The 13,447-nt window shown below is 27.0% G+C and overlaps 1 protein-coding gene across 1 annotated transcript; it reads right to left on the bottom strand.

Annotated features, from left to right (window-relative positions):
- Positions 1-6,880: 6,880 nt before the first annotated feature.
- Positions 6,881-7,835, bottom strand: LOC133815426 (uncharacterized). The gene is made up of 2 exons (XM_062248269.1): positions 7,489-7,835; positions 6,881-7,378 (listed from the first exon to the last, which is right to left on the bottom strand). The coding sequence occupies exons 1-2, from the start codon at positions 7,735-7,737 to the stop codon at positions 6,881-6,883; spliced, it is 747 nt and encodes a 248-aa protein (XP_062104253.1). The 5' UTR covers positions 7,738-7,835.
- Between the last annotated feature and the right edge of the window lie 5,612 nt (positions 7,836-13,447).

The raw sequence follows: 13,447 nt of genomic DNA, 5'->3' as shown, positions 1-13,447 counted from the left end.
ATTTTTTTAATAAAAATTATAGGTACAATTAATAACAGTGGTTGAAATATGTTACATGATAAAAACATAGGGAAGATAAATAGTGGTCACTTGGTGACATGGATAAGTTACCATCATAATTTCTATTGATACGATTATTTAATTTAGAATATTATTTTTTAGATTTTAAATAAGCGATAATTAAATTATAAATTAAATTTTGTTTATTAATAAATTTAAGTTAATATTATATTTTGGTTGTTTTATTAAATTCTCAAAAGTTATTTGGTTCTTAATAAAAATTAATCAAATTGTTAAATATCTCTCAATCATAAAATTAGAAAGTTTTACCTTATCAAATTTGTACTTAATTTCAATTTTTTAAATTCATTAAATTAAAAAATTGTGCTAATTGTATTAAATTGCATAAATTATTATTGTTATTTTTTATTTTTTAAAAATAATAAGGCCAAACGTACGTGTACATGCATACAAAATTTAAGTTTTCGTTGAGGGTGATTAATCTATTGTTAGTTTCATTTTTTAGGGTAATCTTGGTTTGAAATTTTTAGATTCATGTAATGTACATTAAAATTTTATTTGGCAATTTTTTTCAAAAAAAAGAAATGAGCAAAACTATTTCTTTTAAGAACAAAATTCTAAGTTATGTTAAAAAAAGATATATATTTACCCAACAAGATATACCTAGAGTTACACTTAATATACATGTTCCTTTAGAATGTGATCCGATCCTGATCTCATATTACTAAAAAACATCGAACCAAGTAGACCTAATTATGACATAATGAATTGTTCCAATGTACCATAGCCACCGTGATAACAATTACTACTGCTAGAGTCTCAAATAGTTATCCTATAGAGTAAGATAGAGTTATAACTTTAGAAGGTGATCCAAATCGATCTTATATTACTAAGTATCGCATAGTCTTGGATAGTTCTCCCATAGGTTTTTAGTTGAGACAGTAGAGACTTTAGAAGATGATCCGATCTCGAACTAATATTACTAGATAGCGTTGCACCAAGCATACCTCATTATGACATAATGAACCGTTCCAATGTATCCTAGTCAACAAATACTACCGTTAGAGTCTCAGATAGTTCTTGTAATGCCCCAAATTTCCTAATGAGTTTAGGACCTTGATTAGGAGGTCGGGAGGGCCATAATTGATGTTATTAAATGATTATATGTATGTTTATGTGAATTATATTATTATATGATGACAAATGCATGCATATGGGTCCACATTTTTTATAAGTGCATTTTGGTAATTTGGCCCGTTGAGGGCGTGATTGTGTATTTTCATGCATGTGGGTGAATTATAAATAATACCACATTATATGTGGATTTGTTCAAGCCATTCGACATGAGACGATCATGGAATGCAAGTTATCGATCTAGTCATAACGGGGTTAGTTTCAAGCCTCAGGGTGAGTCTCGGGGTAATTTGGTGATTAGAACTGTTGACGCAGTTTTTCGCCAACAGATAATTATACGGATAAATAGGATGGATTAGTACTGATTGATAAACCGTAATATGAAAATGATAGTAATCTATAATGTGGAGATTAATTGCAAGGAAAAGATGGTCGCTCCTTTTTTAGGTGGTTCGGAGGTTAAAATCCCCCTAGTCCACCAGTCGATATTATTGATATTTCCTTACTATTTCTTACAAAGTATTTGCTTTTCAAGAAGAAGCAAACCCCTTGCACTACCCAGGGTTTCGGTATTTATAGGAGATTGATCTCTGAGTAGGTATTGGGGTCATCCCGTGATCTCTTCATCCATCATGTCATTTATGTGACACCGATGATTAATTCCTAAACATTACAGTGAAGTGTGGTCTAATCAATAGGTAAAGATGGGTAATGGGCCGCATGACCCAAATCAAGTGTGAGATGTCTGAACGCGCACGTTTATACTGCGTATCCGAGAATTCATGAATGGAACAGACACGTGATGTCTGGTATATGCACGTTTATATTACGTGGTTGACTTTATAAGGATTCGGGGGTGTCAGACCCCTGATGCACCACGAGCTTAATGTGGCGCTAGCTCATGGCTTCTATTATGTCGACACAATGGCTCAACGCACGGAGCAGCTAAATGATCCCTCAGCTCGGGCTGGTTGTTTAGGGGTCCGTAACGATCAGCTCCGAGTGGACGGTTGACACGTGGTAGATCGATTTAGGCCCTGTTCTAGCCCGCCAAAGTGTGTGCGGATATTCAGGGCGTACATTTGCCCCCCAAGCCCCTGCTCGTGACCTATGACGTCATCTTTGATCTTCACAGCGGGGGCTTTTAAACTTCCCTTTCGAGGAGTACGTGACCAACCTTAGGTCGTGGCCCTCCCTTCTGGAGGGTGTAGCGCTCCAGGACTTAGACAATATGTAGATGAGTCCAGTCCTGAGGTAGATCCAGACCCAGAACCCTCTCTGATTCGTGAAGTAATAACCTTAGACTCCCCTATAGAAGTTCCAAGGCCGGAGGTCGTGGCAATAGATTCCTCCTCCAACTCGGAGGGTAGGACTTTTTCAATACACCTTTAGATTTCTCTTATAATAAAACAACCTTACATGTATGCTGACGTTCCTTTCTTTTTGCTTCAGGCGAGGAGATGGCACAACCTGGAGATAGCGCCATGCAATCCATCTTCCAGGGGGGAAACCCTTCCTCCAGACCATCCGGGCCATTGGTCAAGGGATCCTGGTTGACCAAGAAGACTCCTGCCTCCGGGACAACCTCCAAGTCCCCCGCCAAGGGGAGAAGTCAGATCGTCGCCTCCACAAGGAGTATGCCTCCACCTCCCTCGCGACCTCCAGCCCCTACTCGGGAACAGGAGGCACTAGCTGGAACTCCGTCAGTCCCCGCTCCCATCGTACGCATCCCGGTTAATGCCCAAGACCTAGAGAAAATCCCAGATACCTTCCGAGGGACGGTCTATGAGACTGTGAGCTACACGGTGGAGCATTATTATAAGGCCAACGCGAGGGACTTGAGGGAGATCGAGGCGAGGAGCCCCGAGAATGTCATAGAGTCCGCATTGGGGATGAACCTCACGGTAAGCTTACTTAGTTAAATTCCTTTGCTTTCTTCCCAGCATGTGCCTTACTCTCTTTATTTCTTTGCAGGCGGCTTTGGCTCTATACCGCAGCATAGCTCGGACTAGGGCCAGGACTGACGAGCTCAGGGGCGAGCTCCAGACTGCTCATGCCGCTCTCGCTTCTGCTCAACAACAAGAGCAAAGTGCCAAGGTTGCCTTGACGGCTGCCAAAGAAAGCAAAAAGGCTGCGCATGTCTCCTTGGCCGCTGCGAAGGCCGAGCTCGAGGAGCCCAGGGCTAAGCAGCTGGAGGCCGAGGCTGCCACCATGGCAGAGAGGGCCACCACGTGCCTTGAAAATAACATTGAATAAAAAATTAACCCTAAAATTAAGGATCATGATTTTTAAAATTCAAATTTCAAAATGGAGGGAAATAAATTACTTGGTTTGTTTTTCAAATCTTAATTTACACACAAATTTTGAAATTATGGGGTGACAAGAAGAAATTTAGAAGGGGATCCGATCCTGGAAAAATATTATTAGATAACATTGCACTAAGATATAGTAGTGAATTTAGAAGGGGATCCGATCCCAAAAAAGTATTACTAGAAAACGTTGCACTAAGCTGACCTAATTATGACATAACAAATCGTTCCAACGTACCCTAGTAAACCAATACTACCACTAGAGTCTCAGATAGTTGTCCTGCTGAGTAAGATAGAGTAGTGAATTTAGAAAGGGGTCTGATCCCAAAAAAATATTACTACGTAACATTGCACTAAGCAAACCTAATTATTACATGATGAGTCGTTACAACGTTAACTATTCACCGAGATAACCTATACTACATGTAATAATATACAATGCATTATATTTTTTTCAACTTGTGCTTTCATTTTTCTATTTTTTTTCTTTTTCATATTTTAAACAATACATATAAATAGTATATATTTTAAAATATTTAAATAAAATAAAATTAAAACAAAAAATATATAAAAAACTTGTTAAAATAAGAGGCTTTTATTTAAAAAAAAATACATTATTTTTTAAAAATAATGATGAACATAATATAAAATAAATTTTTTGAAATTAACAAAAAAAAAAGAAATTAAAGAATGTCAAAAAAAATATTGAGAAAAAGTGTTAGAAATAAATATAAAATTAATTTTTTGTTTAATTAATGGGGTGTCTTTATATATTAGTGGAGTGCAAATATAATGTCCCTAAAATACAAATATATTTTTTATTTTATTTTGTAACAACAAACAAATTTTAATGTTAAAAGTTTCAATTAAGGGTTTTTATTTTATTTTAATTTCATTTTTTATTATCAAAATAATTTTCATTATTAATAAAATCAAATCAATACTATAATTTGGTTGCTTTATTAAATTCTCAATTTTTTTTTAGTTTATGATAATAATTAATTAAATTTTTAAATATCTACCAATAATAAAATTATAGAGCTTTACCTTATCAAATTTGTATTTAATTTCAATTTTTAAATTCATTAAATTAAAAAATGTGGTAGTTTTATTAAATTATTATTGTTATTTTTTATTTATTTTAAAAATGCATTTAATTGGTCAAATTTGTAATTAAAATTATAGTGGCTGAAATTAATGGGTGATTTTTATTTATTTCGAATGGAGTGTTCCACTATTCAATATTTTTTATATTTAAACTGATTATATTATTAAAATTGCATCAATTAATATAATTAGTGGGGTGATTGAAAAGTTGATGCTTATAAATTTTGAAATTATAAGAGCATTAATTAATATAATTAGTGGGGTGGTTGAAAAGTTGATACCTACAAATTTCGAAATTATAATAGCATTTAATATAATTTTGCAATTTTGAAAATATGTATAAATCCAATAATATTTCAAAATTTTCATTATAATTTTCGAAATTTTCATTAGAATTTTCGAAATTAGGGTTTAGATAACCATAGTTGTGCAATATTAATTTTTTTTTAATGTTAGGATATAGATAGTTAGTTAGAGTCTTTGAATATGAAGATGTGCATTTAATATTTAACATATTTTCAATAATTAATTCTCCAAAATAGTAATTAGTGTAAGCCCTAATTAATGTATAATAATATAATTGTTATAAATTTTTTTTAAAAAAATACTAAATCATTTTTGAAACCATTGTGTTTTGATGGGAAGTTGAAAAGTTGTAATTTTAATAATTATATATAATTTTTGGCATAATAATAGGTAATTTTGAAAATATGTGTAGGTTCTATGAACCTTTGTTTTGTAATTAAGAATTACCAGAATGTTTAACCAATAGAACTACACCTAAATTTTTAGAAATTATAATAACATTTAATATAATTAGTGGGGTGGTTGAAAAATTGATGCTTATAAATTTCGAAATTATAATAGCATTAATTAATATAATTAGTGAGGTGGTTGAAAATTTGATACTTACAAATTTCAAAATTATAATAGCATTTAATATAATTTTGAAATTTAGAAAATATGTATAAATCCAATAATATTTCGAAATTTTCATTATAATTTTCGAAATTAGGGTTCAGATAACCACAATTGTGCAATATTAATTTTTTTTATTTAATGCTAAGATATAGATAGTTGGTTAGAGTCTTTGAATATGAAGATGTGCATTTAATATTTAATATATATTCAATAATTAATTGTTCAAAATAGTAATTAGTGTACACCCTAATTAATGTATAATAATATAATTGTTATAATTTTCAAAATTTTTATTACAAATTTCGAAATTAGGGTTTAGAGAACCACAATTGTGCAATATTAATGTTTTTTTTATTTAATGCTAGGATATAGATAGTTGGTTAGAGTCTTTGAATATGAAGATGTGCATTTAATATTTAACATATATTAAATAATTAATTGTTCAAAATAGTAATTAGTGTAAACTCTAATTAATGTGTAATAATATAATTGTTATAATTTTCAAAATTTTCATTACAAATTTCGAAATTAGGGTTTAGAGAACCACAATTGTGCAATATTAATGTTTTTTTTATTTAATGCTAGGATATAGATAGTTGGTTAGAGTCTTTGAATATGAAGATGTGCATTTAATATTTAACATATATTAAATAATTAATTGTTCAAAATAGTAATTAGTGTAAACCCTAATTAATGTGTAATAATATAATTGTTATAATTTTCAAAATTTTCATTACAAATTTCGAAATTAGGGTTTAGAGAACCACAATTGTGCAATATTAATTTTTTATTTATTTTAATGCTAGGTAATAGATAGTTGGTTAGAGTATTTAAATATGAAGATGTGCATTTAATATAAAAATGAATAGGATTTAGATAATAACAATTAAAAATTAATAAAAAAAATAGAGAATATCATAAATTAATATGGGAAGTTGAACAATTTACATCCATAATAATTATCTTTGATGTACAAAATTATAAATTTCAAAATATTATTGGAAATTTTTTTTTTTTGCATTACAATAGGGTATTTCAAAAATATGTATAGGTTCTATCAACCTTTGCCTTTTAATGTGAACATGTCATTTAATAATTGTAGATAAAGTTGTGTTGATAGAATAACTATGGATTAATTCATTTATAAATATATAACTATTATATTTATTTTTATTATTTTATTGGGAAGATGAATATGTATTTTTCAAATGAATAAGTCTTTCTAATTAAACATGCAATGTTTTGTTATATAAATATTGAAATTCAAATGTTCTCACATTTTCGAAATTATATGTAAAAATTGTAAATAAAATTCGGATTATTAGTATATAATAGGATTTAATACATGCTGAAATTTGTGTAACAAATATAAAAATGATTTTTTTAAACTATCTCAAATCGACACATTGGACAAAATTTACTAGTTTGTAGCCACTGAACAATACATTTTTCATGATATGTGTGTGTGTGCAAGGTAACTTTGTAGCTTCCAAACCAACATGAACATTCTCAAAGCAAATAGAACATACAATTTGATCATCTTTAATCAAAACTTTCTCCAGTCTTTCAATGGATTGCTCGCTTGCCGCCACAAAATTAATAGTCATATTATCCATATACTCCTCACTATCAACGTCACCATCAATGCCAGAATCGTGTTGTGGAGGAAGATCATAAACAAAAACATGAACATCCAATTTTACACAGAAATTAAAATCCTCTTCGTTCCATTTTACATGGTCTGGAATTTGAAGGTTCCCTTTGTTTACATCTGATGGTATATTAATGGTCATTGCATCACCATCTTCATCAGGTATGACAAAACTCCATGGTGGGATAGGAACATCACGGTCTACCTCATCTACACATACATGGTTTTCGTATTCCTAATTTTTAAATAGAAAAAATATTTTAGAAAAACATAATCGAAGTGTTCTAACATAAACATAAAATGAGATCTCAATCATAGACACATATATAGATATGAAGATATTACCTTACAAAAAGAACAATAAGACTCACTATGAAGACAACGTCGAGTTCTACTTTCGAACATTGAAGATGACGACTCCAAACGTTTCATAGGAGATCTATACCGACGAGCGCGATCTAAAAGCAATTTTGACCTGATTCGATTAGGAGACAATGAGTTATCATAAAAAATTTGTCTCTTCTTTCCAACCCTTCCTTCTAAATCCTTAGATCTACTTCTTTTATTCTTCATCCCCTTCCCCTCTACTCCCATGCGTTTTCTCTCTCTCTCCCCCTCTATTTTTTCCTCACACGTTTTTTTTTTCTTCTTTCTCTTCTTCACATGCTCACGAAAATGATGGTGCAATTCTGATTTTTTTTGTTTATTTTTTTACTTTGAATGAAGAAGAAGAAGAAGAAGAAGAAGAAGAAGAAGAATAGAGAGTTTAAGAAATGAGTGTGCATTTATTATGAAACCCTAATTTTAAAATTTTAAATTAATTCAAAACTTGAAAAGAGAGCTTACCTTTTATTGGTTGGAATCACCATTCCTAATGACCAAAAAAAAAAGTCAATTTCGAAATTAATGCAAAAAAAAAAAAGAATCTATGCCAAAAAAAAAAGAATATTTACTTGTTGGTAACTTGATGTACCAAGTCACCTACATGCCATGTCAGCATATTTGCACATTTATCTAGGTACCCATGTATGGGTAATAACCATTGAGAACTTTTCCATATATATATATGTATAACTTCTAATAAATTATAGTATTAAAAAATAGAAAAATTACAAAATGTATACTCATGTTTAATTTGATCGAATCAAACTAATAGCTCCAACTAATTGCTACTAGCCTAAAAATTAATATGTTTATATATTTATATTTTTATAGCTATAGTTATATATATATACTAGGTACAAGCAACGTGCAATATGCACGTTTGCTTGATTTTATTTATAGAATTTATTAATAATTTGTATTAAATTTATATTAATGTCATATAAATATTGATATTTGGAGAGAAAACTTTGGGCAATTATTCTCTTAAAGTTTCCAAAAAACTCAAAAGAGCTAATAATATAGAATCGTGGACTAGACAGATTTTAACTGGTGAACCACGTAAAAAAGATCTTGTTTTTCATTCTTTTTAATTCACTTCTTCTGATATATTATTGTTTAATCGCTCTTTTTTCTTAAGTTGACGAAAAACGAGGTCAACATAAATAAATAATTAAACAAATTAAAATATGACATTTTTTAGATATTTTACAATGATAATTATTTAAAAATAATAAAACAATCTGTTTTATAACTTAAATAAAATTTAATTAAACTTAATATTATATTAAACATATAATATTTTGTTGTCACTGCCAAATTTAAAAACTAAAACAAACATAAACTTAAACAAAAATAAATAAGTTAATTAATTAAAATATGACATTTTAAGATATTTTATGATAATTTAAATAATTAAATCATATTTATTTAGAAATAATAAAGGCATATATATATCATTTTTTATCTTATAAATTTGTGTGATAGCTTGTTTTTTATCAAGTTATTGAAGCTCTTTTTCTTCATGAAATTCATCAAAGGACATTGTGAGATATATTAGAAACTAAAAATAGTTGATGCACATATACTACTGTCTACGCTATGATTTTTTCTATTATGATTTTATTTCTATTATTAATTTCTTTTTAAATATTATTGTATTTTATATATATGTCATGTAGCCATGTAAATTTGTATTTATGTCAACGTTATGTTTAGATGTCATATATATATAGAGATTATTGATATAAATATTTATATATACTATAGGAATATAATTCATTGTACTATATATATATATATTTTTTTTTTTTTTTTAAAAAGTGAATAAGTTTTTATTAAAATTATAGATAATGTTTACAACTTCAAAACTAAGTAAATGTGCATTGCACGTTTCTTCTACCTAGTATATCTCTTCTATATAAAAAGTGTGTAGATAACAGAAATTCTTGGTTTTAACGGTTTTTTATTTTTTTTCCGTTAACTTTAACATAATATTCTTATATTTAACAGTAGATTGTAAACATGACTTAAACTTAAATAAATAAATAATTAAATAAATTCAAATAGGATATTTTTTAGATATTTTACAATGATAATTATCTAAAAACAATAAAACCATACTTTTATAACTAAAATAAAATTTAATTAAACTTAATATTATATTAAACATATAATGTATAATATTTTGTTGTCGCTGCCAAATTCAAAAACTAGAACAAACATAAAAAAAAAAAATAAATAAATAAATTAAAATATGATATTTTAAAATTTTTTAATGATAATTTAAATAATTAAATTATATTTATTTAAAAATAATAAATGCATACATATCATTTTTATATATTATAAATTTGTGTGATAGTTTATTTTTTATCAAGTGATTGAAACTTTTCTTCATAAAATTCATCAAATGACATTGCGAGATATATTAGAAACTAAAAATAGTTGATTCATATATACTATTGTCTCCGCTATGCTTTTTTCTATTATTATTTTATTTCTATTTAAATATTATTATATTTTATATATATGTTAAGTAGCCATATGCATTTATATATATATGTCAACGTTGTATTTATATGTCATATATGTAGAGATTATTGATATAATAATTATATATACTATATAACTATAATTCATTATATTATATATATATTTTAAAAACAGTGAACTTATTTTTATTAAAATTATAAACGATGTTTACAACTTTAAAACTAAGCAAACGTATATTGCACGTTACTTCTACCTAATATATATATATATATATATATATATATACTTCTAATAAATTATAGTATTAAAAAATAGAAAAATTACAAAATGTATACTCATGTTTAATTTGATCGAATCAAACTAATAGCTCCAACTAATTGCTACTAGCCTAAAAATTAATATGTTTATATATTTATATTTTTATAGCTATAGTTATATATATATATATATACTAGGTACAAGCAACGTGCAATATGCACGTTTGCTTGATTTTATTTATAGAATTTATTAATAATTTGTATTAAATTTATATTGATGTCATATAAATATTGAAATAAATATCCTATTTTAATTAAATAATTTACTTATTTTGTTTAAATTTATGTTTGTTCTAGTTTTTGAATTTGGGAGTGACAACAAGAGATTATATATTATATATTTAATGTAATATTAAATATTATATGTGGATTTTAAATTTAAGTTTCTTGCTAGTTTTTTAAAAAAAAAATAATTTGTTGCCAATTCACAATAGATTATATTATATGCTTAATATAATATTATTCTAATAAGTGAGTTTAAGTTTAATTAAATTTTATTTAAGTTATAAAACGTATGATTTTATTATTTTTAAATAATTATCATTTTAAAATATCTCAAAAATATCATATTTTAAAATATTCTATTTTAATTTGTTTAATTATTTATTATTTTTAAATAATTATCATTGTAAAATATATGAAAAATATTCTATTTTAATTTGTTTAATTATTTATTATTTAAAAATAATTATCATTGTAAAATATCTAAAAAATATCCTATTTCAATTTTTTTTAATTATTTATTTTATTTTATTTAATTTTAAGTGTTTATAAATTACCGTTAAATATAAAAATATTATGTTAAATATAAAAATATTTTGTTAAAGTTAACATTAAAAAAATAAAAAACTGTTAAAACAAAAAATTTCTGTTATCTACACACTTATTATATAAAAGAGATATTAGTTAATAAGTTAGTGGTCCAACTTATAAATAATCATCACTTAATTTATATGGTCTGTTTTATTCAGTTGAGTGATAGTGATTTATTGATGGGTTTATATATTTTTAGATTCTGTGTTTTGTCTCATTGCCTATTTAGACCATGTGTTTTGACAAATTTTTTTTTGGACCATGTGTTTTCTAAATTAGTTCAAATAGATCCCGAAATTCGATTTTGATAAAAGTTTTTTGAACTAAAATCACAAATAAATCATCAAACTAACAACTCATAACAAAAATATAATCATTCTGCTTAAGAACTATGTTGTTATACTCAATTTTTTGTTAATCAAAATCAGGATTATGGGCCTATTTGAACTATTTTACAAAACATAGGGTCCAAAAAATAATTTATCAAAACACAAGATCCAAACAGGTAATAAGTCAAAATACATGATCTAAAAAAGTATAGACCCTTTATTGATAAATATTTTTTATTTTCCATATTTTGTACCTAATAGAAAAATCTTGTTTGATGTTCGAACTTTAAAAAAAAAAATGAATTTTCCCTTTACTAGTACAATATAAACTATAAATAGAGTGCCCTATAACAATATTTCTTTAATTTAAACAATATTTTTAATGTAAATAATAATGTTTTTGAGCAAGAAACAATTGTCGCTACTTGCTTTATTATTTGAAACATGAAAAAGTAGACATAATCATACATATTTAAACTTTTAGAAAGAAAAAAATCCATTTATTATAATTATTATTTCAATTTTTAAACTTATAATCCATCGAATGCTTTTCACATTTGGCCATTACTTTTTCACTTGTCTTTGTCAAAACAAGGCAAAATATTAGTGGTAACTACTACTACTACTACTAGTTGTTATTAAAACAATATTGTTCAAGCATTATATATACAATCAAATACGAATAGTTTTATTCACTCAAATCCAACTATATTAACTTGGTAAAATGGGACCTCCTCCTATTTATTATTATAGTTCATTGACTTGACATGAATGTTGTCTATAGAAGACACTTTGATTAAAGAGCCAACTAACCAATTAGAGCTTCTTCCAGCAAAAAAAAAAATTAGAGCTTCTTAAACACATTCTTTTTCTTAATATGGTGGGAGCCACATTGGCCATAATCTACTATCTCAAGGCTCTATGTATACCTTCTTTATTTTTTTTGGGTGGAATTTAAGGCAAGAAAGCCACTAATTCCATTTGAGTTTTCGGAAAAGGGTATTTATCAATTAAATAGGTTATTTATTACAGGAGATCTTCTTTGTTACAAATATTCTTAGGGGCAAACATATATTTCTCTCTTATATTTGTTATCTGACACACAAACATATTATTAGTGCAACAATTTGGAAAAGTGGGTGATGTTTCACATCATCAATTTCCTTAAAAGAAAAACATTTACTTTAACAGAACCTTACTTTATTGCTCACCAAGATCTCTCCACCTTTTTCTTTTCAAATTAAAGATTCCCTTTTAAATGCATCTAAATTTGTATTTTTCTTTTTATTTATTTTTCTATTAAATAAAAAATAAGAATTAACTTTATAACCCTACTCCACTTTTACACAAACAACTTTGTCACTATTTTAGATCTAATTCAAAATATTTACCTTCCTTTATATTACTAGGTATAAGCTTTTCAATGACATGATACATTTATTATTATTATTATATTATAAAATAAGAGTTATGAGTAAAATGATATAAATAAAATTTTATTTAGTTTTCCTATTTTTATAAATCTTTATAAAGTAGTATTTTTGACATACAAAGTTTAATATTTTGTCAAGTTTGATCCACACTTTATTTAGAAGGCTAATTTATAAAATATTATTAAAAAATCATTATTTATAAGGTGATATTAATAATATTATTTTCACAAATAATTTTATAAAATATTGTTGAAAAAAATATTATAATTTCTAAAAGCCAATCATGAGTTGGGCCTCGACCCAGTCATCGAAGTCCAGAAAAAAAGCCCATTGGTTCAAAGTCCAACAAATTCAGAACTCAGATCAGAACAGACTGTAGACAGAGAGAAAGAGATAACACGTGTGGGAGGTCAATTGTATGACGAAACGGGTTGTACACGTGTAAACGGGTCGGATCCGGACTCGGGCTCGGATATTGAAGAATATATAATTAATACATAGTTATTGATATTAATAATTGCAAGAAAAGAATTAA

The sequence above is a fragment of the Humulus lupulus genome, chromosome 2 (assembly GCF_963169125.1).
Source record: "Humulus lupulus chromosome 2, drHumLupu1.1, whole genome shotgun sequence".
Taxonomy (NCBI): domain Eukaryota; kingdom Viridiplantae; phylum Streptophyta; class Magnoliopsida; order Rosales; family Cannabaceae; genus Humulus; species Humulus lupulus.
The sequence above is the reverse complement of the archived record's forward strand: the minus strand, read 5'-3'. Positions and strand labels throughout refer to the sequence as shown.

Coding starts and splice junctions, on each gene's coding strand:
- LOC133815426 (XM_062248269.1), bottom strand. CDS start 7,737: ATGGGAGTAGAGGGGAAGGGGATGAAGAATAAAAGAAGTAGATCTAAG. Junction 7,379..7,488: donor CTTATTGTTCTTTTTGTAAG/GTAATATCTTCA, acceptor TTTAAAAATTAG/GAATACGAAAACCATGTATG.